This window comes from Anopheles stephensi, chromosome 2, assembly GCF_013141755.1.
Source record: "Anopheles stephensi strain Indian chromosome 2, UCI_ANSTEP_V1.0, whole genome shotgun sequence".
Classification (NCBI taxonomy): Eukaryota; Metazoa; Arthropoda; class Insecta; order Diptera; family Culicidae; genus Anopheles; species Anopheles stephensi.
The window spans coordinates 61,236,788-61,263,009 of NC_050202.1; the positions used below are offsets into that span (position 1 = coordinate 61,236,788).

General features: G+C 48.6%; 6 protein-coding genes across 7 annotated transcripts; 4 read left to right on the forward strand and 2 right to left on the reverse strand.

Moving 5' to 3' along the window:
- Positions 1 to 86: 86 nt before the first annotated feature.
- Positions 87 to 7,600, reverse strand: LOC118506559 (N-acetylglucosaminyl-phosphatidylinositol de-N-acetylase). 2 transcript variants are annotated; one of them, XM_036043879.1, is made up of 4 exons: positions 7,008 to 7,600; positions 5,859 to 6,894; positions 5,698 to 5,791; positions 87 to 819 (listed from the first exon to the last, which is right to left on the reverse strand). In XM_036043879.1, exons 2-4 carry the CDS (start codon positions 6,610 to 6,612, stop codon positions 648 to 650), a joined length of 1,020 nt encoding a protein of 339 aa, XP_035899772.1. In that variant the 5' UTR covers positions 6,613 to 6,894; positions 7,008 to 7,600; the 3' UTR covers positions 87 to 647. The 2 variants fall into 2 exon arrangements, with proteins under 2 accessions (XP_035899772.1, XP_035899773.1); XM_036043880.1 differs by having other exon boundaries at positions 5,859 to 6,905; positions 7,008 to 7,486.
- LOC118506560 lies at positions 1,489 to 2,211 on the forward strand. Its single transcript, XM_036043882.1, has 2 exons — positions 1,489 to 1,636; positions 1,731 to 2,211. Exons 1-2 carry the CDS (start codon positions 1,567 to 1,569, stop codon positions 2,117 to 2,119), a joined length of 459 nt encoding a protein of 152 aa, XP_035899775.1. The 5' UTR covers positions 1,489 to 1,566; the 3' UTR covers positions 2,120 to 2,211.
- On the forward strand, positions 4,711 to 5,462 carry LOC118506561 (NPC intracellular cholesterol transporter 2 homolog a-like). Its single transcript, XM_036043883.1, has 2 exons — positions 4,711 to 4,849; positions 4,915 to 5,462. The coding sequence occupies exons 1-2, from the start codon at positions 4,780 to 4,782 to the stop codon at positions 5,301 to 5,303; spliced, it is 459 nt and encodes a 152-aa protein (XP_035899776.1). The 5' UTR covers positions 4,711 to 4,779; the 3' UTR covers positions 5,304 to 5,462.
- A 75-nt stretch (positions 7,601 to 7,675) lies between the features above and the next one.
- Positions 7,676 to 12,140, forward strand: LOC118506558 (phagocyte signaling-impaired protein). Its single transcript, XM_036043878.1, has 8 exons — positions 7,676 to 7,873; positions 8,236 to 8,953; positions 9,031 to 9,151; positions 9,223 to 9,498; positions 9,563 to 9,758; positions 9,829 to 11,015; positions 11,087 to 11,369; positions 11,437 to 12,140. The coding sequence occupies exons 1-8, from the start codon at positions 7,825 to 7,827 to the stop codon at positions 11,613 to 11,615; spliced, it is 3,009 nt and encodes a 1,002-aa protein (XP_035899771.1). The 5' UTR covers positions 7,676 to 7,824; the 3' UTR covers positions 11,616 to 12,140.
- A 1,727-nt stretch (positions 12,141 to 13,867) lies between these two features.
- Positions 13,868 to 23,965, reverse strand: LOC118506565 (TBC1 domain family member whacked). Its single transcript, XM_036043887.1, has 4 exons — positions 23,141 to 23,965; positions 16,154 to 16,572; positions 15,716 to 16,080; positions 13,868 to 15,641 (listed from the first exon to the last, which is right to left on the reverse strand). Exons 2-4 carry the CDS (start codon positions 16,442 to 16,444, stop codon positions 15,107 to 15,109), a joined length of 1,191 nt encoding a protein of 396 aa, XP_035899780.1. The 5' UTR covers positions 16,445 to 16,572; positions 23,141 to 23,965; the 3' UTR covers positions 13,868 to 15,106.
- Positions 23,966 to 24,256: 291 nt separating this feature from the next.
- Positions 24,257 to 26,218, forward strand: LOC118506563 (cytosol aminopeptidase-like). Its single transcript, XM_036043885.1, has 2 exons — positions 24,257 to 24,604; positions 24,690 to 26,218. Exons 1-2 carry the CDS (start codon positions 24,395 to 24,397, stop codon positions 26,130 to 26,132), a joined length of 1,653 nt encoding a protein of 550 aa, XP_035899778.1. The 5' UTR covers positions 24,257 to 24,394; the 3' UTR covers positions 26,133 to 26,218.
- The last annotated feature ends 4 nt before the right edge of the window (positions 26,219 to 26,222 follow it).

Sequence of the window (26,222 nt, forward strand, 5' to 3'; positions counted from 1 at the left end):
AACCATTAGCATGTAATTTATATTAAACAAAAAAATCAAATAACTGTCTATTCGTTCTCGAACAATTAACTTCAAGGATAGAAAAATCAGCTTCAAAAAATCCCGGCTAGCTTTATTATCCAAAAGTGTTCACGAGTGAATGCATTTGCAGGATGTGTAGGAAAAACTGAAGCAGAAAAAGAAAATTGCTCTGCAATAACGATAACGAATTCCGGTTACAGGACTAACGCTAAATGGAAGTGGAGATAGTGGAAGAGTTGGTGGTGAATTCTTTCTAAACATTGCTAACTCAACATAATTGCTACTCAATATATTTTTCACCGGCACAGCATCATCTCACGATATCAAGAATTTTGATTCAATGCAACAGAGCGCAACAAATAATTCGATTAAAATGCCTCTACGGATTCACTGCTTCTCGCATTCAACTACTTACGGGGTAAAAACATAAATACAAAGAGACTAGCGAAAGCGCATCGCGTACTTATCGTTTATCAGTTTGCCACTAAAGGAACATCCTTGCCATTTTTTTTCTCGCTCACTAATCCGCTAGTGTGTTCGTGTCCCTAGTAAAAAAAGACGGTGTGGTCCCTCTGGCTGATGGAAGAAAGCTGTGGGGTGCACACTTGTGGGTGGCCGTTGCTCATCTAGGTGTCCAGTATTTCAAACTCTACGTCCGATTTGTTGATTTCGCGCAACGAATTGATCACCATGTAGCGGGAGAAGATTATGTACAGCTTGCGAAACCACACCATTTGGGAGCTGTGTAGACGCATCGCATTCTGCACTGCACGGCGAGCCCTCCAGCTAAGAATGACCCTAAAAGTAAAGCAACGGCAAAACCTTGGTTAGTTGAAATGGACAGCACACAAACGCTTGCACACACCATCTTTCAAGTTCCCCTCCGGTTGAAATATTTCAAATGACGTCGGAAGCCAATCGCGCTTTCATCAATCTTATCTTGCACGCTGCACACCCCGTTACAGCCCCGTTGCTGGTGGTCCTTCTTGGTGGGCTGCCTGGGAGTTTTCAGTTCTTTGGGGACATAAAACATCCTTCCCCAAACAACAACAACATCAGCAACGTTCCCACCTACGAGCCGCACAAGAATTGCTGGCGAATTGCTAATTGCTCTTGAATCGAACGATAACCCGTAATCAAAATTTGCTTCCCTACAGCAGCAGCGCTTAGGTTACCGAAAAAAAAATCGACACAGACAAGAGCGGACCATTAAATAATTACAAACAAGCCTTACGATAAGAATTGCGCCTCGCACAATGTACAAGAATCTTTGGCAAACGCACGGTAAGATAATGGCAAACATTTACCACGCGTTAAGAGGCAGAGGCTTAGCGGCCGTATGCCCACCGCGGGTCTCTCGCGACTATCGCAAAAACCGATGGTTATCTAATGGCGTAAACCGTGTGATTTTTATCGATAGCTGACGTCCGTCTGCGTGAAGCCAATGCGTACGCGAGGCAGGCACGGAATGGCGCGAGTATTTAAACACGGCTCCCCGGAGGTGGGATAGTTCAGTGGTATCCGCAAGCTTCGACGAAATCGAAAATGTACAAGTTCCTGCTGATTGTTGCCCTTCTGCCGGCCGTCGTCTTCGGCCAGACTCCGTTCCGTCCGTGTAGGTATCCGGGGCAAAAGGACGACAGCCAGCAGCGGTGCAGTGGCTTGTGTCCCCGAACTTACTGACCACCCCATTACCCATTGTCCCACAGGTATCGGTGGAGGTCCCACGCCTGCTTCGGTTAACATCGAGGGCTGCACGTCGCTTCCCTGCACGATCGTGTCCGGCAGCCCGCTGGTAGCTCGTGCGAACGGTATCGTCACCCCGGTGGCCACTCCGACCGTGCAGGCTAACATTGTGGCCCGTGTGCTGGGCTTGGACATCGGATTCCAGATTCCGGACGATTTGGCTGATGCTTGTGCCGTCGGCATTACTGGCGCCTCGTGCCCGCTGGCCGCTGGCACCACGTTCGACTACACGCTGAACTACGCCATGACGCTGCCGCTGACCGGAATCACTGCCCAGGTCGAGGTCGGTCTGACTGCCGCTGACGGTACCAGAATCACGTGCATTGAAATCGATGCCACCATCGTCTCCTAATTTTCTTTCCCGTCTCTCACTCCAACTCCACAACTAAATTGATCCTGAATCGCAATAAACCAGCATCGAAGATGCAATGTACGTTAAACTAATACGCTTGGTGCAGTGTAATTTAATTCATTTTAACCATCTCATATTACTAGGGTCTCTAGATATGCTCGTAGAATGGCACCGAACGATCAAGGCTAGAGAAAGGACCGGAGAGGCCTTATACGGGATTTCCGGCAGCCGGTCTTCTCCGGTAGTACAACGCAGAAGAAAGGACAAAGGCTCATAATACAAACGTCCCATAAAATGATATTGCAATATGCAACTGCCAGTGTGCGACGCACCAATTATCCTTGCACATTATTACACAATCGTTAGTCGATAAGCCCCAAACCGAACGGCATTCTTTACCCTCAGTGTATGTCCACCAAAATATTACATCAACAACGTATCAATCGTATTCACCCTCCATCCTTACCATCTTCTATCCGTATCTTATCGCACAAACTAACCATTTAACCGTGCATTAATCCGACGAAGCAGTTTAAACTGTTGCTGTACTGACCCCCTGCCGGGAGAGCAAACAACGTACCGAGGATTGGCCGATTCGAGGAAACCCTAAACGACGTTCTTGCAAGTAAGCGTGTAAACAATATGCTCCCGAACAGAAGTGGGGTTTATCGGTGGCAAATTAATTGTGACCCAGGGAATAGGGTAAGTAATCTCCCCTTTCCTTGACGCAGGCTGTTATTGCTTGTGCTGTAATCTTATCCACAGAGCGGCAGGGCAAGATACCGAAGTAACTGGGAAGAAATCCAAGCGGATGCCGAAGGAGGAAAAAGGCGCACTAAGAAGAATATTTCGTAAGTAACATTTCTACAAGTGTGCATATAATAGAAAACCACTAGAAATTGGGTTTATCAAAAAGGGCAAAAGTGTGAAACATGCTAAAGAGATCAGGAAATAATGTACGAATTTAGGAGATCACCAACGGTGCTCCTGCAAAGATGCTCTACGTGTGGTGGGACCATGTATGCATTGTTTACTATGAGCTGTTGGAGCTTGGTAGAACCTGCCGGAATAAAAGACAGTTGGCGCATGGATTAAATAAAAAAAAAATTGGTTGGGGCAGTCTGGTGGTCGAGGCTACAGCGGCGCCGGTCTTCACGCGGCAGGACCGGGGTTCAAATCCCATCCAGACCGCCTCCCCGTACGGTAGAGCTACTTTACTAGTGATACTACGGGTAAAATTAAGTCACAGAACGCCCGAAATGGCAGGCCGAGACCTCTCGAGGTTGTATGTAGTGCCAAGGAACAAGAATAAAAAGAAGAAGAAGAAATACAAACAAATAGTTAACTCTCTATCACCCTGGAAAAGGAGCGCCGGGCTAGCTTATACTAGACTTAATAATACCACGTAATTGGATAGCCAGTCCTCACTACGGGGGAACGGATCCGGATGGGATTTGAGCCCCGGTCCCGCCGAAGGAAGACCTGCGCCGCTGTCACCTCTACACCAGGCGACTGTTTGAACCTAAGGATCATCAAAACTCAAATCAAATCAAAGATTTCAACAGAGAAAGCAACAACTTTTTACGGTCGGATTATCCTTTTAAAAGGAAGAACTAGCAGCTGGCTTGTTATCCATAAACAAGTTTTACGCGCAAAGGTGCTGGCGGCCAACCGATCATACTACAGCCTGAGGAATCTTCTCCACTCAAAATACCTGTTGCAACAGACAAAGCTGAGACTGTATAGAAAATGTATAGTCTGAGTTGACGAAACCCTTCTCAGAAACGTTCGAGAGCAAGATGCTCAGAAGGATATTTAGCCCCTCACCATCGTGCAGCGAATTAGACTCGCTAGGCGCCGACGGGCTGATCATGTCATGAGAATGACTCCGGACGACCCAGCCCGTAAAGTCATTTGAGGCCGAGTGATGGCGTTAATGCGTCCGCCAGACCGGCCGGGATAATCAATTGGGCCAGACAAAGGCGCTGTACCGTGAGCGGCATCGAGGACTGTTGCAGCAGACCAAGTAAACCAATTTTAATAAATGACTTCTCTGCACGTCTTTGTGGTGGAACCATCCAGACATTATATACTGTGAGCCGTTAAAAGCCGCTGTACGGTCGAGCTCACCCGGGTGCGCTTTCACGGTTAGGCATTGAATAGAATTCTCCTCTAAATAAACAGCAGTCAGAGCAGGCACAACCTTTCAACCCGTTCCTACGCATTCATGATCAAGGCCCTTGTTCTTGTTCGTGTAATTGCTCTTACACAAAATCACGCGACAAGTACTCTTTGAACTTTGATGATAATATATCCAAATCTCGCCAACGACGTTATTTTTACAGTACTGGCCAGTGTTTTAACACGAACCTGGTTAGCTTATTACGTACGTTACGATTGTTTGTTGTGGACAAAACCAAAAAATAAAACCTCGCTCAGAATTCCCCGATCGGTACAATGCACACGCCCTTCCAATTGTACCATTTTACCCAGTTTCATGATAAGCAGCAGCTGCGATACGGTGTGGATAAGAAATTTGGCTGCTAATCTATTGCATTGCTCGGTTGCAAGCAAACCTCCGAGGTATTTAAGCAGGGCTGCCGATTTGGAGCGAGGTAGTCAGATCCTTGACGCTTTTCTAGTACCACACACACACAATCATGTACAAGTTCCTGCTCATTGCCGCCCTGCTGCCGGCCGTCGTCTTCGGACAGACCCCGTTCCGACCATGTAAGTGTTCCGTGCGGTTGGGATGCTCAATTAGCTAATTTTAAAAACAACCCCAATTCATTTAGGCGCCAACGGTGCCCCGACGCCGGCATCGCTCAGCATTGAAGGATGCACGGCACTTCCGTGCACGATCACTTCCGGCTCGCCGCTGGTTGCCCGTGGTATCGGTATCGTGTCCCCGGTCGCTACCCCTACCCTCGAGGCTCACCTGACCGCTCGGCTGCTCGGACTGGACGTCGGATTCGATATCCCAGAGGAGCTGCGTGATGCGTGCGCTGTTGGCATCTCGGGTGCTTCGTGCCCGATTTCGGCCGGCCAATCGTTCGACTACGAGCTGAACTACTCCATGGAGCTGCCGCTGGTCGGTATTACCGTGCAGGTTGAGGTCGGTCTGACTGCTGCCGACGGTACCGACGTGACTTGCATCGAAATTGATGCTGCTATCGTTGGTTAAACTGTTCAAATCCACAAATCCAACCTTTTCCCTCTTAATAAACCATTTCTGAGTGATCATCTTTAAGAAAAAGGCTGATGTGATTCTGGCCATCTGGTCCGTCGGATTGGACATGCGCTGGGAGATTAACGAGGCCAAACAGATCCAGAACTCCAGAACTATTCAAACCTTTGCATAGCCACGTTGGCTTAGAGTGAAAGAAAAATGCTCCAAGGCCGGCCTCATGTCGGCTGGCCACGTAAATGGGATTGACATACCAAGAGCTCATCTCGACGCTTCGTTGCTATAGTTAACATCATCACATCAATAATCACAGCAGGCTGTGCTTTACCAGGAGTTTGCCATCCACAAAAGGACCCTGTAAGGATGCCTTCCATACACTTCCATTACTTACCAATTGGTAGACAGCAGCAACGTTACCGGAAGATCAAATATTGACAAATATTTTCGGCACAGGTTCACCGTTTCTAATGTTAATACTTTACAATCTGCGAAAGAGATCAGCTTGATTAAAAATACGAATCGTCGAATGAATCAATTCGAATCAACACTTACTGCTCGGTATCATCCCGGAAAGACATAGCGACGCGGTCGCATAGTAAATTGCACAATGATTCGGATGCCCACTGACGCCCTCTTTGTCGAACGTGATCAGCAGTTCCGCGTCGAGCGACTCCAGCTGACGGAGCAGCTGATTCGCGATCGTTACCGTTTTCCATTCGGCGGTCGGATCGTCCTGCAGGTGCGTTGCGTTCACCAGCGTTATATCCTCCGCCCGCACGCCCAAGCTCTCGCACGCATCCCACAGCTCCTGGCGCCGGACCGCCCCCTTTCGATCGTGATTGCCCTCGGACAGGCAAAGGACAAACACGCGACACTGCCGGCGCCGTAGCTCCAGTATCGTGGGGCCGAAGAACATCACTTCGTCGTCGGGATGGGCGGTCACGAGCAGGGCCCGGTTGCAGGGTGGCAGATGACTGCGGCGCATCAGCCAACGGCCGTACCAGGCCGAGCCGGCTGCACGGTGAAACAGCACCCGGTACAGTACGATGCATAGTATGCTGTAGGCGAGTAACACTAGGGCGATATGATCCAGCGTTTCGTGTAGATAGAGCAGAGCGGTATTGTAAATAGCCTCCAGGCAGCCGGTACTATACCCGTGCCGTTCCTGATGCTCCCGGTGCTGGTCCGTTGTTTCGCGCTGGTACCACCACTGATATAGCAGCGATGATGGGACAGGTGAAGGATCCGGTCGGATGATAGTTTCACTTCCGTGCGGGCTGACGTCGTTCGGGGAAGCATGAATCATTTCATCCTCACGTCACCCGGAACTCGAAACGTGTGTCCGGTACGGTACAAAAAAAAATAGTAGAAAAACTCCCTTTTTGCTGCCTAATGCTGCTCGAGTCTGCTTAACGCAAAACGAAGATTACAGCTGATCTTTGCAATCTCACACGTAAGTTGTCAGTGCAGGTGCTTATTGTTGGCCTGCTGCTGCTGTGGGAAAATCATGCGAGTAACGATGAGTATTCCCACCGTACTTTCCTCCAACAGCTACTAGCTCCGCTAAGAGAGACAGGATTTCGTTGATCTACAATAAAACTCAAAAAAGTGTTCGATCAGTTAACACACTCAACGGTTGCTGGTTGCTTTAGTGTCTTTTATGGTTACAGACGATTTTCGCCGATATGGATATTTGTTTACCTTTTGTTTTTCCTTCCAAATCTCAAGCAAAACTCATCTGCCCGCACACACACACACTCATACGTAGCTGGCATGCAGCCTCGGTGAGAAACTGTACAGTAACAGCCTAATTTTGCGACACCAGATGATGAACGTCAGTTCCTGCGAATCACTTTCCGCTCCCCACATGAAACATGTTTCATAACGTAATAAAAACGTAAACTATCCATTTGCGGTAAATATGTACCGATAACAAATTGTATTTGCGCGTAACGAGATTGATTTCACAAATTAACACATTCATGACACCTTTTTTTGTTAGCAGGGCACTGTACGAACGTAACGAACATAAACAAACAAACGTGGTTTCGGGTTTGACACAAGAAACCCGAACCATGGTGTAGCGGAATTTATTGCTGCCATTTTGAAAACGATTATTTGCATTCAATTTTCAATAGTAAAGCACTGGGGAATGTTATTCGAGGCGGTCAAATTCTAGTGTAATTTCTCAATTTACACTATTTTAGTGGTGTACATCGCACCACTACATTTCCACCATCCAGAACGAGCACCCAAACTGTCAAACGTAAACGCCAACATGGCGTTTGATGGAAAACACGAGCAAGACATTTCCCTCCCAAAATTGCTTCAACAAAAAAAAAAAAGTTAATTTTCATCCGATTGTCAAAATATATGTGTCGGTGTGCATAGGTGTGTGTGTTTGCGACCGCGAGTAAAATTAAAGGGGTGCTTAGGGCAAGGAATCTGTGAACGAAAACATTCACCTAGCAGCGTTAGCGGGCACGTTTTCCAGTGAGAAAGTAACCTTTTCGGCATAATGCAGCAAGAGGATCTAGCATACGAGAGGAAGCTGCGGCCAATCTGGGGTACGTAAGAACTAGGGGGGGTCCACGGGGTTTCGCTAGCTCCGATGCTCCTCATGGTGCCTCATCACTCGGTAATCACACGCGACCGACAGTCAGGCTACAATCGGGGTGGCTTGGTGGAGCATACCATTTTGCGGGATAAGCGTTGCAAGCTGAATAGTGTCCATCCAATGCATTTCTATCCGGTTCGTGCCAAGGCAACGGAATGTGCCATTCTCAATGCACCCGGTACACCGGCCGGCATCATCGATCCCGCAACCCAACACAGCAATACGTCTCGCGCCTTTACTGATTCCATTATTAGAACCCCACACCGTTCCACACGCACGATCATTGAACTAATTGTCCGCCACTATTTTTAGAATCGATCGAAATCGGCAACTACAAAAAAGCGCTGCAGGATGTCGAGAAGATGCTGAAGAAGAAGCCCACCCTACAGTGTGCCCGGGCACTGAAAGCCTGGGCCTATCAGCGGCTTGGCCGCACCGAGGACAGTGCACCGCTGATCGCGGCCCTCGAACAGGAGCAACCGATCGAGGCGACCACGCTGCACGCGCTCACGCTGTGCTACAAGGAGATGCAGCGGCTGGACAAAATCTGCACGCTGTTCAGCAATGCCGTGCGGCAGGTGCCGGGCAGCGAGGAGCTCCTCTCGCAGCTGTTCATCGCCTACATGCGCATCGACGACTTTAAGGCGCTGCAGACGGTTGCGCTGCAGCTGTACAAGTTGCGCCAGCGCAACTCGTACTACTTCTGGGCCGTCATGAGCGTGGTGCTGCAGGCATTGCGTGGCCCGGATGCGGCAAACCCGCAGAAGGCACAGCTGCTGCTAGCCCTCGCCCAGCGCATGGTGGACAAGTTTATCGCGGAGAACAAGCTGGAGGGTGCGCAGGAAGCGCAGCTGTACCTGCAGATCCTGCAGGAGCAGCACAAGTACGGGGAGGCGTACGAGTTTTTGCAGGGTGCCTTATGCCAGAAGCTGTACCCAGGTGCGCCCGTCTATCTGCGGATCGATCTGCTCAAGCAGCTAAACAAATGGGGCGAGTTGAACCGGCTGCTGAAGGAGCTGCTGCTGCAGGAGTAAGTATTCGAAGGATAGGGCAGGACGTTCAGCATCGCTGCTAGTTTCTTTATTGTTCCTCTCTGTCTCGTGCTAGGCAAGATCGTTGGGATTATTATCAGGATTACATCAATTCGACGTTCGAATTGATCAAAGCGGGAGACAAACCGGACGGTGCTGACTACACGGTGGAAATGTGTCACGAATTCTTATGCGATGTAAGCTTGCTGAAAGAAAAACCGAGCCCTTGGAACGGAATGTAAACTCTGCTGCTCGGTCTGCTTTTCAGATTATCGAAGCACAGCCGAAAAAGTTCCGTGGGCCTTATCTTGCTCGGTTGGAACTAAACCGCCGCATGGTGGAACTGCAGTACGCGGAAGACCAGCTGTTCGGCAAGATGTCCGACATGCTGGCGGAGTACTTCGAGCTGTTTGCCGACAAACCGTGCTGTGCGCTCGATATGAAGCTGTTCCTTGAATTCGTCAAACCGGCCTCCGAACGCAGGGCGCTTGCCACGAAGCTAATGAACGGTTTGGGGCTTAGCTCAGCAACGCTGCCGGCTAGTGTAAGCTCCGAAACGGGCGGCGTTGTTTGGTTGGAATTAATGTGCCCCGTTTTTCTGATTGCAGAAAGAACAAATGCAGCGTCATATATGCACGTTGCAGATTGCACGGTACAGCGGAGCGCATGCCATCGTGAGCGAGGAGCTGCTGCACGCCATCTATACCTCGCTTAGCCTTCACTACGAACACGGGTACAATGCGTACGGGCAGGGGCTGCTGGTGACGGACATGGGACCATCCGATGCGTACGCCCTGCTTGCGGGTAAGGGCGTGAAATCGCGCCAAATCTTCACGTTTCGCAACACGTTTAACCGAGTGTTGGCTTTTTCCAGCGCAAATAATGTACGAGCGTGCCTGGCGAATGCAACGGTCCGGTCCGGCCATCGAAGCCCTCTGCTTGCTTAATCATCTGCTAGCGAACAGTGTGAACAACTTCCACGGCAAGCTGCTGGTGCTGCAGCTGTATCACCGGCTCGGGCTCACGCAGCCAGCGCAGACCGCGTACGAAGCGCTCGACATCAAGCACATTCAGCTCGACTCGCTCGGCTATCTGCACTGCGCCCAGCTGGCCAACGCTGGCTTTCCGGCACTGGCCAAAGCAACGTACGAGCGTACGATGTACTTTTTCCTCAACGATAACGATGCCAATTCCGAGGCACCGAAGGCGCTGTACAACTTTGGCACGTTCTCGAAGCTGGTCGAAATCGTCGACTTCCGGAGCAGGCTCGCCCACAGCTTCCACTTTATGCTCGTGACGGTCGAAACGCTGCTGCTGATGGTGGTCAGCTCCGGTGGTACACTGGCCCAGCTGCTGGCAGCCTACCGGCAGACGCGCCGGAAACCGCACGAGGATCGCATTCGGTGGGACAAGCTGCACGATAATCGGGATCTAACCATTTTCGTCTGCTGGGATCCGCCCGGCGATGCGGATGAGGTTGGTGCTGCTGCCGCCACCACCGACGGCCAACCGACGAACAATGGGACGTGCGAGGGTCCGGATGCGGTACCGTGCGCGTCGAAACCGGTCGGTGCTACGCTCGAGGAACGACGGGTGCGACTGCAAAAGTTGAGCTACGAGCAGGACTACGATTTGCTGCGGTTACGCTCGGGTCTCTCGCGGATGTTGTTCTCGCTGGTGGAACTATATCTCAGCCGGACGACGGTCGAGTGTACGGTGGCGCAAGCGGTGCGCGACGAGTGGGTCGAAGCAGTCGCGAACATCCGCAGTAAACAGCACACCCCGATCAGTGGCCGGTATCTAGTCAATCTGCTGCCCTCGCGTCTACATCTTTACCTGAGCCTACCGTACGAGCGCGTCTTTACGCATCTGGCCGACTTTGTGCTCGATCTGTGGAAGGGTCACAGTGTCGAGCGTCTTGCCGAGGCGGCTGAGACGTGCTGCGGCGACATAACGGCCGTGTTTGAGATGATGAAAGGTGCTATCGAAACGTACCACCAGTCGCAGGATTTGCTTTGGCATTGGAAGATGACTCACGAGCTCGTGAACGGTTGTATTGAGGTAAAGCGCGGGGGGGTCATTTAACTTCATCCATCTAAGGTGCTCTCATGGGTCCTTGCATTGCTTTCCAGATGATCTCACTAATGGTGTTCGTGCTGGCAGTGTGTTACGATAAGTATCTTCATGCGCCGGCACCGCAAACGCAGCCCACCACGGGGAAGAAAGGAAAGAAAGGACAGTCCACCACCGATAGCAGCAGCGGAGGACCAGCGGGTGCCACAAGCAATGTCACCGGCAGCGATACAACTTCCGGCACCACGCCCACCATCGTTCCCGAGCGTGAGCGTCTCGCACTGGTTACGAAGGTGCTCCGGGAATTGAAACAACGAATCAACGAAATGGATCTTGTCCTAGGTAAGCGAACAAAGGACGCTCCGCTAAATGCGATGACTTATTTATGTTTCCCTTTTGCTTGCTACAGCCTCCTGGAAGCCACCGGTTGTCGAGGAAAGCCTCACAAGCGCTATCGAGCGGATGTCACTAAATCCCAAGTATGCGTCCACCATACAAACGACCATCGCCGAGAACGCGTTGACTGAAGTGCGGGAGTTGCGAAAGCTGCTAAAGGACAAGCTAAAGCTTATGAGTAAAGCCATTTAAGGCGGCGGGCGCGCGCGGCGACCACCTAGCGACTGGCCAACCCACATCCACTCGTGGTGAAGGCATCAGGCAACCGACCCAAATGGATAGGGGTTTAAAACTTGATCGAGTTTTCCCGGGTTTCGTCTTTCATCCGTATGTATAACCGGCGTCAGTGTTATGGAAGCATTTCGTCATTTCGTCTATGGTCCTTTTATAAAGTACAGATTATGTTATAATATTACATTAGTATGCGGAATACATGCAAAGCGGTCCATCCAAAGCAAACCGCACAGTAGATGGAAAGGACCGGGCTACGATGCCAAATTGTAAAAAAACATTCTCGCGCCAACAGGACTTACGATCGTAACAGTATACCGGCTATAGATTTATGAAGCAGCGTTAGAATCAAAATGTTTTACTTTTGTTTGTTTTGTTTTTGCGTACAGTAACGATTAATTGCCACCTTAGTTTTTTTTCCGGCGTGAAACACGAAACAGGTCGAATGGAAGAGATAAATAAAGCTAAGAAGAACGATGAAAACGATGAGTGTTTTCTCTCGCTAATGTTACTTACTTACTTACTTATCAGCCGCTACAACCGTCTTGGCCTGCTGCAACAATCCTCGATACCGCTCACGGTTTAGCGCCGTCGTCTGCCAATCCGTTATCCCGGCCGGTCTGGCGGACGCATCAACGCCATCACTCGCGCGTAAAAGGACTTTACGGGCTGTGTCGTCCGGTGTCATTCTCATGACATGACCACGAGAGCCTAGCGAGTCTACTTCTCTGCACGATGGTGAGATCATCGTACAGCTCGTAGAGCTCGTCATTGTAGCGGCTCCTCCATTGGCCTTCACATACGGGGCCAAAAATCCTTCTGAGCATCTTCCTCTCGAACGCGGCTAAGAGGACTTCGTCAGTTTTGGACAGAGTCCATGTCTCAGAGGCGTATGTGAGTACTGGGACTACGAATGTTCTGTTAAGTCCCAGCTTCGTCCGTCGCGACAGGTATTTAGAGTGGAGAAGTTTCCTCAGGCTGTAGTATGACCGGTTGGCCGCTAGCACCTGCACCTTTGCGCGTAACTCAACATCAATGTTGTTGTCGGTGCTGACTTTTGACCCCAGATAGGAGAAGTTTTGGACGACTTCAAAGAAACGGCAACCTGTCTGTACATCACCGCTAAGTAGAGCAGTGTAGTATCACCCTCATTTTAGTTTTTGCCTCGTTAATCTCCAATCCGAGGTTCTGTGCCGCACGCTCGATCCTATGATAAGCTTCTGCTACATAGGAGAGCCTCAAACCAATGATGTCTATGTCATCAGCGTATGCCAGGATCTGGATTGACTTATAGAAGATGGTCCCCGAAGTTTCCACCTCCGAGTCGCGGATGGCTCTCTCTCTAGCGCCAGATTGAAGAGGAGACAGGCGAGCCCATCTCGCTGGCGCATGCCCCTGGTGGTAGCGAAGGGTCCTGAGACTTTTCCATCCACCTTCACCTGGCATGTGATGCTGGCCATTGTCATTCTTACAAGCCTGGTAAGCTTGGCCGGGATTCCAAAAGAGGAAGAGATGGTAGGAGTGGAGTTTCTGTGCTCCGCCATCTTCTCCAGGATTTGCCGCACCGTGAAGATCTGGTCAGTGGTTTATTTTTCGTTTGGGAATCCTCTCTGATAGTTTCCGACCAGCTCTTCGACGAATGGGACAAGTCGATCTTGTAAGATTAGGGAGAAGATCTTGTAGGCGGTATTCAACACCGTAATACCCCTGTAATTGCTGCACTCTAGCCTATCTCCCTTCTTGTACATGGGATAGATGATACCAAGATTCCAATCACAAGGCATCGATTCGCTATCCCATACCTCAGTAATAATTTGATGAATTTCCTGTTCGAGTGCTGCACCACCGTTTTTCATCAGTTCGGCTACTATTCCGTCGGTGCCTCTGGTGCCTTGTTGTTTTTGAGCCGACGGATGGCCATTCGTGTTTCATCAACGCTAGGTTGCAGCAGCATTATATCGTCTGCTAGCGGAGCCTCTAGCTGTTCGTTGAACTGATCATTTAGCAATTCATCAAAGTACTGAGCCCATCGCGAGAGAACCTCTGGCTGGTAACTGACCCGATCCCCATCCTTATTCCGACAGCAGCTCACCTAACACCTCCCCGAATGTTATCATCCTGAAATTGTTCAAAGTTCTTTCAAATGGTCCATAGCAATCCGATTTACGTCCGTGCCCTCGCAGACTGTAAATCTCGAAGCGATACTGCCTATCTTTCAGAGTACAGAGTAAATACAAATTTATTACAACACCACCGGCGACCGGTTAAATCTCCAGCACGGTGGCAATGTGTATAGCTGCACAGCTGCCTTGCTAATGTTATTCTGATTGCGTGCGAATAAATAACCATGGGAAGATACTAATAATTGCAGGTGTGCAGCAAATGTTATACTAATGCTCCGCTTCAGTAGCATAATATGCCAAACAAACGGCGAAAAACAGTGAACGAATTGCACGAATTGTAAATCAAATTTTTAATTCGAATTTTACGGTGTGAAACGCTCGCGTACGCTTCCCGGAGCGATCAATCAACACGCTCAAGTAGATACGCACGGGAAGGAAAGCAAGGCACCATGATTGAAATTGTTTGCTTGACTTTTCGCCCTTTCCAAACTTCCATCCATTTTAGTGCGAAATCGGTAGAAAAGTGTGACATTCTTTGTGCGCTGTGTGTGTGTGCTAAATGGTGAGAGCATGTGTTGCAATGATATAGTAACGAATTCAAATAACGTTGCTGTATGTGTTCTACGCGGACTCGTTAACATACTTATGATTCGGCTAGGAAACGTTGCTATACCTTCGTAGGTAAATTGCGCTCAAACATCGAATATACTCTTACAATGGAATGAAGAGAAAGTGAACAGAACACTTCCCTTTTGCCCATCTTTGCCCTACTCCTTCCGCAATCGTACCGTCCCGTGGTACCCTAACACTAACGACGACTAACGACTATCTGGACTGCGGTGAATACGAATACGACGATTTTGTAATGTGTTTCATCTTTAAATAGATCTATATAAAATTGTACTATAAATCTGCGTTGCAACGAGTGTTGGCTGGGGTTGGTTTCGTTTTCTACCGCGCGGCTCCTTCGGCTCTACTTTGCTTACATCGTTTGAAAGAATTTCTGTTCCCAGACTCACTCTCTCCCTAGATTGTGAGCCTCGGCGCCTCGGTGTGGACGTACCGAATTTGTTCATTAAATGTTGGTGCTGCGTTTTATCGCAATTATGCTACATCTTACTAGTAGTAAACATTTTCCATTTTTCTACGCGTTTAATGGAAGAATAGAATAGTGACGAATAGCGCCCTTAATTGCCGAGAAACCGACCAAACCAATCGGTTTGGTGGTATAATTATGCTTCGTGATTGTGGGTCAAACTCCCGCAAATCCCCCTACCGATCGACTAGCTGCTCCTTACCTCGATGCCGGCAGCGCACCCGACGCGCAGGCTACGTGCTCCTTCCGGGACCGTTGGAAGACCCACCACCATTCTGCTGCTGCTGCTGCTGGGCGGCCTTCTGCTGTTCTAGCTTTGCCTTGCGGTGCAGCATCTCCTGCTTTTTGTGCTCCCGGTGAAAGTCTTCGATCGTAATGTTTAACCGAAAGATGTGGTGCATGATGAAATCTTCCTCGAGAAACTTTTTCGGCGGCGAGCGAAGCACGGCCAACGTTTCGCACAACCCGTTGCACTGCGCGCGTACCTTCTGCGGGCCGAGCGTGGCACCGATGATGACCAGCGCTACCTTAAAGAATATCCGCACCCCCTCGCAGAGGAAGCAGTCCCAGACGCGCAGCAGCGTGTCCCAGGGCAGGGTGCGCGTCATGGCGCACAGGAACCAGTCGGTCATGTAGAGCAGCGGATCGACGTTGTGCTTCTGCAGGTGGCGGTAGGCAGCCGGTGACGTTTTCTTTAGCAGCCGGTTCAGCATACCGGCATCGCGCTGCAACATCTCGAGCCCGGGCGTGAAGTAGTTTTCCAGATATCTGCAATAAGGGTGGTGTGTATTAGCGAGGTTGACCGGCAAGGTTTGAATTTGTTTTTTTTTTTGAGAACCTACTTGTCACATATAGCGACGAAGCACCAGAACGCCTGTTCGGACGGTAGCTGCATCAGCAGGAAGGCAGCGATCGGTGCCTGCGCCTGACAGTAGCCGACCGTCGGATTGTACACCGAGTACGCTTTCAGCACGTTAAACAGCTCCTTCTGGCCCGGTTTGTCGTCGTCGATGAACATTTCGTGGTGCGGAAACTGCCGGTGCTGGTCCTTGCGGATCTCGTCAATGATCTGCGGATTGCCCGGTTCCTCGAGCAGATGCTGGTACCAGTCGGGAAACTTGCCCATCAGATGGTTGGCACCGGTCAGCAGGAACCATGCTTTCTGCCGTAACGCGTCAGGAATACCTTTTCTGCAGCGTTCTCTAACCTGAGGAGAAGTGAACAATCAATATCGGATCAACCTTTACGGAGGCCTGGTTTCGGGTGGTGGGGGGGGATACCTTTTTGTAGTTCGTGTTCATGTACTCCGACCAGTGCGACGTCATGTGGATCCATTTCTTTTCCCGTGCAATGATCTGCTCGCGCGTCAGCGACTCCTTTTTCGGCTTCTCCGAGAACTGATTGCCACCGTAGAAGCCGTGCCGGTCGGGGCACGTCGAGAAGGCACTGGTGGTCGAACATACCGATACGGTGTCAGCGTTCTTGCTCGATTGGCGCTGCAACAGCGACATGGACGTGGTCGAGGCACTGCTGTTGGACGTTGGTGATGCTGCCATCGTAATGGTTGCCATAACACCGATGTTGGGCGCCGCTGTTACCGTTAGCTACCAGGATTGCTCCGTTCGTTACTGTCGATTGCAAAATATCTTCTCCACCGCCGATGATATGTTGAGGTATGATAACACAAATAAAATATACTCTGTGGAGAAGAGAAAGGCGAAAAGTACAAACACATTACTTATCTGCCGTTTCACATTACCCTCAACCGTTTATTCTCATCACTTTCACGACCATCTTCGGAGCGGGAAAAACCTTATTTCATAATTCGCACACCGACTACTACTGCGCGGACTACTGGGTCGGGTCAGTTGGATTGCGTCCATAGCTCAAAACCGACCATTCCGAGCCTGTCACAGCTCACAATCGCATTTCCACGCCAAACCGCAAGCTGAACAAGAGGATCGTTAAGCGGAAAATTCTCACGCATTTTCCAAGCTCAGCACGATTTGAGGTGAAAGTTTGCCTCCATCTGCCCACAGCTATGGCGAATGAAAGTAAAACTCAGCGAAATGCTCTCCCGTCGGTTACGGGGATGTTACCCAGATGTCTTACCCAGAAACTGTACCAAACTCTTGGCCCTCAACTTTTGGTAAGCCCGGTTTTGGAAGCGTAAAACTGTGATTTTGAGTGTTGTTCGCTCAGCTGCACTTACTGCACTACCGCTGCATTTGTGGAATAGGTATTCAGGAATCGATCTTACGCATCGATCGTTTCGTGTGAGGGAAAACCCGTCTCTTTCAACAGGAACAATTTTTATTTTGGGACCTACAAATAGCGCGCACTGGCGGTGTCGTAGGTTGTGGTTTTTTGGGAGGGAACATTCTATGCATCTCCTCACCGGTAGAATGGAAATATCCGCCCGTGGTGCAGTAGGGGTTTGGGAGGAAATAGATTTCCTGAGTATCGAGTAGCAATCGAGTTGGCGAAAACTAGACATTGCGCTAGGCCAGGAACATGGCCGCGTAACAGTGAACGTGCTCTAAATATAAACGCTCCAATTAGGTACTCCCAACCAACCACAAGGAACACTTTGGCGGGACAACGCGTGTCTACATGCAGCAGCACTGCAGTAGGGGAGAGCGATGCTTTAGAATCATCCGTACGATTCGAATTCTAGGGTCATTTGTACCCTTGGAAATAGCGTACTGAGCGGTTTGAAGTGTTCTTCCCCCAACGATGACACACATCCGGTACGGCAAGATCGCGTGGTTCCTCCGATTGTTAAGACTGAATGTAGTGTACGAAATAAGGAGTCTTCTTATTTTAAAATAATCCTGGAAATGGTACAGAAGGTACAGCTTCGTGGATCAGCTCTATATCTTCAGAGACCGGATCCCTACATCTTAACAATGAGTGCGATTAGTCGCGCTTCGTTTACTTTGCCGACTGACTGGTCCATGAAACAATCCGAACACGCACTTAAAAACAAAGCTACAAGAAAAGTGTTCAATCATCTCGTCATCTCGCATAAAGTTCATTAGTTTCAATTGGTGGCCGCCTACCTACCTACCTACCTACCTACCTTCCGAGCAGCCGGACTCAAGACATCCCTGGCACCAAAGCTAGCTCTCGTAGGCTTATGCAAACGGAACCCTTTTTCTTGTGTATGTGTGTGTGTGTGTGTGGAAAGGGTTCATTCGTTTAGTGTGATTGACTTGAGAAATCAAAAGTGGAACGGGCGAACGATCGTTTGGAATTGCTGCGATGCAATTTTGGGCGAATAGGATGTAACACACACACATCGCAGCCCCACTACGAAGGGAAACGATGTTGTGCACGATGGCAGTGGAAGACGCTGGGTAAACATTTACCTCTACACCAGGCAATGCAAGAGTTCCGGACCCGTTTTGCCGTAAAATTGAAGCCTTAAGCAGTATAACAGTGTGTGTCATATCATTTGCATCTTTTCCAAATATCAAACCTAAGTTAGAAACTGGGACCATTGGGCCAACGGTGACCTGTAACTATCTTCCTCTCAATTTATTATTGCACACCACTGATTTTTATTTATCAATTTTATATCAAAAATGTCGAAGTGTTATTTGCAGATAATAATGTGCTTTTGCTCTGATGCTGATGAGTATTTCTTGGAGTAGAAATATTACCGGCGGTCCGGTGGCCGAGGCGATAGAGGCGGTCGGACCTCGGCGATAGAGGCCACTTTACCTCCAATGACTTTGAGCACTCATGCAGATACGAAATGCATACATACAAATCTTCAAAACTCAACCAAATGTAACACGACCGAACGATTTTCCACATTGCCAAAAAGGCGAAAAACTCATCAACCACTGTGGGCTCGCTCACACGGTGTATCGGAATTGTTCACAATCGATTTAACACATACCGGAGCCGGACGAGCAAGAGCGTGCCCTAATTATTCGCACAAAACCTAACGACTGCCTGGGGGGGATGGGCGACTTAGTTGAGTGTGATGGCGTTGGCGATGCTTTTCCACCAACAGCAACCCAACCGTTCCAAGTCAATCCATTTCTTCGCTCTTTTGGGACCATTTCTAATCGTTCGTCTACCGGCTTCTTCCCCTGGGGCAACGATGCGCAAATTCCAAGAGCTTCCACCATCTTCAAGTAACGGAACGCAGTCAAGTGGACGAATCTTACCGTAGTTACACGCACACACACGCCCTTGCATGGCTTAAGATCCGGCCCTTTCCCTCTGGTGATTGTAAAACCGTTGGTAACCAACTTTCTGCCGATACGGTGACACAACTTCCCGAAAGTAGACAGCCCGTTTCGACAAATCTTAGATCCTTTTGCCACGTGGTTAGAGGTGTATTAAGTGATCAACAACTTGCAAGATCGTGTCTCTCGATTCGTATCGAAGTAGTGGCATCCCGGTTACAAAGGGAAACAAATGCCGACCGGGTAAAATTAGCATAACTCACCCCTGTCTTCTCTCGCTCGCTCGCTATAAAAAGACCTCCTCGGCGAACAACGCTAACAAAACACCCCACCCTCCCAAGCAACAGCTTCAAGTGACAGAAAAACAAGTGCAAAATTGGAAATACGTCCGTCCGTATGTAAAAAACGCACACCCAGGTTGGAGTTGCTTCGCCCAGCGAACATCACGCATCCACCCACAAGTGCGATCGCGATCCTCCCCGTCCCTATCGGCCCACCATCAACCCGCCCGGTGGTTTCCGGTGCTCGTGGTGGTAAATTAATTAATTGTAACTACTCGATTGTGAGGTTCGAACCAACGGACAGGGTGCGGACGAAGCCGTCTTCGTCGCGGCTGATGCATTGCTATTGCGGAATGGTGGTAAATACACATTTAGTCCAGTCGAAGGTTATTTCAATTGTGGCAAAACACTATCGAGCGAGGTAACAACGCCTTTTTAGAATCGATTGGAATTTTGTGTGTTCCAAAATGCCTCTCGGAATCGTTGCTACCACACTGCTCGGCGATTCCATCGGTAGGATGGGCCGACTTCCAGCTTACTATTATTCAACCGATCACTCCACTCCTTAGTCAAAAAGGGAACATAACACTTTTATCGCAATTGCAAAATGCAAACAACAAAAAATAGGAACGTTTAGAGGGAGCATGTGCGTGATCTTATCCCACTATGTCTCACCACTATCGCCGCGTGATATCAGTGATTCACTGTTTTGGCCCATGTACTTGGGGATTGTCTGCGGCACAAATCACTTGAACCGTTGTAATCTGAACGTAAGCAACAATGACTTCGACCTAAAACATGTATGTCAAGTAGGTGGATGGCATACTTGCGTGATAGTTACAGGCAGGTCTCTTGAGAAGATTGAGTGTGAATTGTACTGTTTTAAGACCTCAAGAAAAACGTTAGAACTCATTTGAACGAATAACTTTTTTTCCTAATCTTATTCCCAACAAAATAAATAAAATATAGGCCATTAGAAGATCGAAAAGGAATTCTTCGCACTTTTTTAGCTCTTTCGAAGCCTTACCAATAAGTTGATCCTCTGTAGTTCCTAGTAGAAAAGTTGGTAAAGTTCATAGAGATATCAAGTACTTTTGGACATTATAAAGATGTGTTTTTTCTCATTAGATGCAAAAGCTCGGTCTGAGTTTCTTGGATTCTTTAATGAACAGTCCTTGCCCTGATCCATCAGGGACCATTGGGTGGAAGTTCTGAAATTCTGGAACAATTAAACCACAACGTCCCAAACGATTTTGCCTACATGTTACAAGGCTGTCCGGGTGATCAAGGTTCGATTTCATGTTCGCGCTATTCTAAAGAAGGAATAAGATTTTGCAAATTCTAATTGGCTATCGGGCGGTCCCCGGTGGCCGAGGCGACACCGGCGCCGGTCTTCACACGGCAGGATGCGTGGTTCAAATTCCATCCAGACCGCCTCCCCGTATGCAGGACTGACTACTTTGCTATGGGTAAAATCTAGTCACAGAAAGCTAGAAATGGCAGGCCGAGACCTCTCGAGGTTGTAGTGCCAAGGAAGAAGGAGAAGAATTGGCTTATTTATGGCCAGTGGAAAGCTGGTGCTTCACCATGTCCCACTTTTTCGCTTAGGTATAGCCTGAAAGAAATAACAATGTTTCAAACGCAGTTCCCCAAGTTTGCCGTAGTTGGAACAAATTGTATCTGCATATATAAAACACACGATTAAAAGGACATGCACGTTACTGTAGGATGCTTATTTTAACAACAAAACTACAAGTGATGATTAGCTTCCTGAGGTCCTCAAGGAACTTATGTTTATGATGAAAAGATAGAGACACTTTCCAGTAGATAGAAATTGTCCTAATTTCCTGGTAATTGCACTACATTAGACCATTTTTATTACGAGGATAATGAAGATCCTGGAGATCCTTACTTAGTGGAAAAGAAAAAAAAGTATTTAAGTACTTTTCACTAGTTCTAAAAGCGTTAATCATTGGATAGATTATTATTTACTGATATTGAATTTTGAGCACAATTTTGAGCAGTCGACATTTATCGTCTGTCACTCATCAACTTTTGACCTAACGTTTCAATTTTTAATGGTCGCCAATTAGTCATTAGGGCACCAATTTTGGGGGGCCAATTGCTCTTTAGCAATTGTAGCAAGATAGTGAAGTCCGTTGAGCCCAGCTCAGACGGGGTTTGATACCCGGGCCTGGTCTGTGAAGATGGCCGCTGCTATTGCCTCGATCACCAAGCCAACTACACGATAATTGAATGTTGTGCAAATAAATACTCAATATACACAATTTTTTCACATCAAATCGTCATATTATTGTTCTGATCTGATCTGATTGTTCGTGATTGAATTGTTCTGAATAAGTGTAAAAGTCTTACGATGTTTCCTTGTGACAAAAATGTTTACTTACATGATAACTTAGGTACAGAAAATTGTACAATGCTGCAAAAATTTGCAACGTGATAAATAATGGGTTAAATTTAGTAGCAAAGTATATACAATTGTACCGAAAAGCAGTGTAAAATAATTCACTGCACCGAAAAGTTTGTAAACCTCCGGCTTAAGTTAGAGCGTTATGATTAAAAAAACCTCTTTTGTTGACCTATCTCCGTCACACAAAATTGTCACATTTCCGAACTCTCTTTTGGCAGCAAATAGCCACCTCTCTTCCCTCACGTTCCCCAACAAGTGGCCCAGCATTGTTTTGGGCCAGCGCTTACATTATGCAAATCAATCTCGAAGCAAGCCGAATTGACGGACGATTGCAGGACTGTTGCAATATGTGGAGAGACATGCTTTTTGTTTTGCCCTACAAACCACCGAAGGGAAGACCGAGAGCCAGAGACACCGAACCGGGTGTGTTTTTGTGCGAGTGAATGTAGCCGGTTATATTTGGTCAGTCCAGCACGGACGGCGCGAACTAAAAAAGCAAACATGCTGCTGACGGTCTGGTATGTACGCCCCGTCCCTGATCGAGGTGTTGCACAGCGGGTGCGGGTTGTACTTCCCGGGGGAGGGCGGAATGGTAAGTTTTGTATTTACATAGTACACCACCTCACGCGCACCATTCCCGCCTCTTGGTCGTACTGTCGCGCTCATTGTTGGGAAGTGTCGCGATCACACAGTCACACACCCGCACCGTGCGCCGCGTTAAGCCGTGTGTGCTGCATCGCGCTCGTTTGTCACCCGTTGGACCCGTTCCATCGGTGCGCAATCATACGAACTCTCTGTACGTTGCTTGTTGGTATTGTTTCGTCTAAGACGTGTTTTCTCTGCGACCATTCCAAATGCCTTCCTTCTTTTTATTTTAAGCCCATCTTCAGCTTCATGGGGCGGAATGTGTAAAATGGAAAGGCCTTGAATTGCCGCCTTCCTGCAGGTACAGGCAGTCACTGCTCGGAAAGAAGCAGTCAAAGCATTAAAATTGATACTATATGTGGACACGATTATTCTCATGCCACTACAAACCAGTGGACACACTGATGTCATCGAAATTGCAATCAAGTGGATGCTCGAAAAGGGAAAGTTTACTTTTACACTTTCCGCGCTATTAAGCGAGCTAGAATGACACATTCTTCGGTGGCGTAGAATTCCGATGTTTCCCATTCTATTGAGCACCTTATCTGCTACGCTTTATCTTCCCCGTCATATCAGCAATCTTGTGTGTGTTTGTGTAACATTTACAGCTCTTGTTGGTCAAATGCACAATTCGTCCACTTTCTGGTTGCGCTCACTACAAGTATAAATCGCACGTTGGCTTGGAAAATTTGCAATAATTTTACTTACATTATCATAAACAAACACAGCAGGCCTTTATCAGCTCATCTCGGATCGCTGTCCGCTTTTGCCCGTCTGTGAGTTCTCCGGTGAAAGCCAACAACCTTCGCAAACAAGGTGCGCAAAAAGAATGCTTCCTCCGTTGTATACGTTAGCATAAACTTTCCGCGACGATCTGGCTGGGTGTTTTATCGCAGTAGGCGGTAGGTAACCTTTTCCTTTTGCCTTATGCAACGAAGGTCGCCTGTTTCTTCGCCGATATTGCAACAAACGGATCAATCACGAACCACAAATTTCATTGCACCTTCACATGCAAGCGCTACGGCGCACTTACTATATGCACTATCGTTTTGTTGTTTTTTTCTTTCTTTCCTTTCCTTGAGCAGTAACGCCCGCTTACGACGATTTCACAAATTCTATCAAACTTGTGGGTGGTGCTGCGGACCAAGGCCACATTTTATCACACACTCAACACGGGGGTTTTCGTACACCGAACACACAACTGCCTGGCTGCATGAAATTCCACCGTATATCGATGGATTATAAATTTTACGACTTTCCAGTAGCAATCACACATTCCTCGCGCAACCCATCGTCCGACGTAGTAGCAGGCCAACAGGCTTGACTCGATTCCCGTGATTCCGAACTGCAAACTGCAGTGGAATGATTCACTAAACACACGCACCACTAGCCGTCGTTGCACTGTATTTACAAATAAATTTATCGATTTTTTCCACGCAGATGCTGCTGTGTTCCCTGTGGGTGGAATGGCAACAAAAACACTTCCCAAAAGTGCCTTTCCTCTTCGTATTGCTGTGCTTTCTGCCCTTTTTTCACACAGCCGAGCAACTGACAGTTCGGCTATGATGGTGTGCGGACTATACTAACGGGTTGAAGTGTTACGGACAAACACGAGCTGTATGAAATGCGCTGGTCCATTCGGTGGGGTTTTGCTTTTTGGCGGAATTTTTGCAAAACGATTGAAATAGCTTTGCAAATACGATAATTGTGGCCTTTTTTGAGAGTTTAAAACTTATAGCTGAGTTCAACATTAACCGAACCGACCGAGCATGTTTCAGGAGCATTCCCTAAAAGCATCAAAGTACACTTTGGGCAAACCAGTGTTGAACAGGAATTCCATCAGGCTTCAAACATTTGACTTCAGTCTTTCGTAGAGATCGGACCGTAACTCTTTGGAACCACTTTTGGTCGAACTTTTTCTACCCGTATTCAACCCGAAAAAAGAAGGAGCACAGGAGAAAAATGTCGTTTGGCGCGCTGAGACAAATTATACGGCCATCGTCCTTAAAATCGCTTCAGTATCAAGCATCTCGGTTCGTACAGCATAAAGCTAAACTTACGGAACAATGTTCGAATCCCGCCTCTCGTGGTCTCGTGCTGGGTGTGTATGCAGACGAAAATGATCGGCTGGACATTGGCGTACTAACGCCGACGGCGGCCAAATTCAATGAGGTAAGCTGGTTTTGGGGGCAAAGCTGTAAAACAGGCAAAACTGATTTTTGTTTTTCGCAATACCTGGTCACATTGCCGTTTTCAGTCGTACACCAGTGGACGACTGCTGGAGCTACTGCGACTGGCCGGCCCTATGCCCAAGCGGGGAGAGGTCCGTATTTTGTACAACCTGGAGCCTACCTATTCTGCCGTGGCCGTTTGTGGTCTTGGTAGCGAGTGTCTTGGTTACGATGATGTCGAGAAGATGGACATATCCAAGGAAGCGATCCGCATAGCAGCTGCCCGTGGTTGCCAGGAGCTGCAGCAGCTGGAAACCAGTCGCATCTATGTGGAAGATTTTGGCCATGCCGAGTCGGCTGCCGAAGGGGCACATATGGGACTGTGGGTAAATCAGGAGCTGCGAAGTCCGGACCAACGAAAATTCGTGCCACAGCTGCAGCTGTACTACGAGCCCGAGCTGCCGTGCGATTCTAATGGGTGGCGCATTGGGTTGGCGAAGGCCGAGGCACAAAATCTTGCCCGCCAGCTGCAGGAAACACCGTCGAATTTGATGACCCCGACCACGTTCGCGCAAAATGTTGTCCAGATACTGTGCAACTCGGGCGTGAATGTGGAGGTGAAGGTACGTGGATGGGCGGAGAATGAGGAGATGACTTCCTTCCTGACCGTGGCGAAGGGTTCGTGCGAGCCTCCGATTTTCCTCGAGCTTAGCTACTACGGAACGGACACGAAGGAGCGGCCAATTATATTGATCGGCCAGGGCAACACTTTCGACAGTGGTGGCATCTGTCTGAAGCAGCTGGAAGCGCTGACGGATATGCGGGCGGATATGACCGGTGCAGCATGTGTCGTTGCAGCCAGTCGAGCAATTGCGGCACTGAAGCTCCCCGTAAACATACGCGCGTTGATTCCACTGTGTGAAAACATGATTGGATGTAACGCGATGAAACCGGGCGATGTGATTACGGTTAAGAATGGAAAGAGCATTGAGATTGTGAAGACGAGCAATGAGGCACCTTTGGCGCTAGTGGATGCCCTGCTATACGCCGAACATTTCGGTCCGAAGTACATCGTGGACGTGTCGACCATCTCCAAGGCAACGATTGAGTCATTCGGAAAGGTGTGCGCTGCTGTATTTACAAACTCGGAAGACCTTTGGCAGCGAATGCAGAACGCCAGCATTCACACTGGCGATCGTGTGTGGCGGCTGCCACTGTGGGATTACTACACGCAGCAAATCTGTTCCGCAGATCACGTGGATGTGCAGAACATTGGGCAGGGAGAGGGTGCGAACAGTTGCAAGGCGGCCGCATTCTTGCGCGAGTTCCTGCCGTGCGGCAAATGGATGCACATCGATGCGCTAAACGTGATGAAAACGAAAGGGACAGATTTCCCGTACATCCGGCGTGGTATGGCCGGTCGGCCGACGCGGACGTTGATCGAATTCATAGCCCAGAGCGTTGTTCAATGTTCGGACTGTGGTAGCAGTAGCAGTTCTTCCAAGTCAGAGAAGCAACAAATGCGATAGGATTTGATTGGTTCAAAAAATATGTTAAGTTGCAAATAAATTCAAATTAGAGTGTTTTACAAAAGTTGTTGTTGAAGTATTAGCTAGATA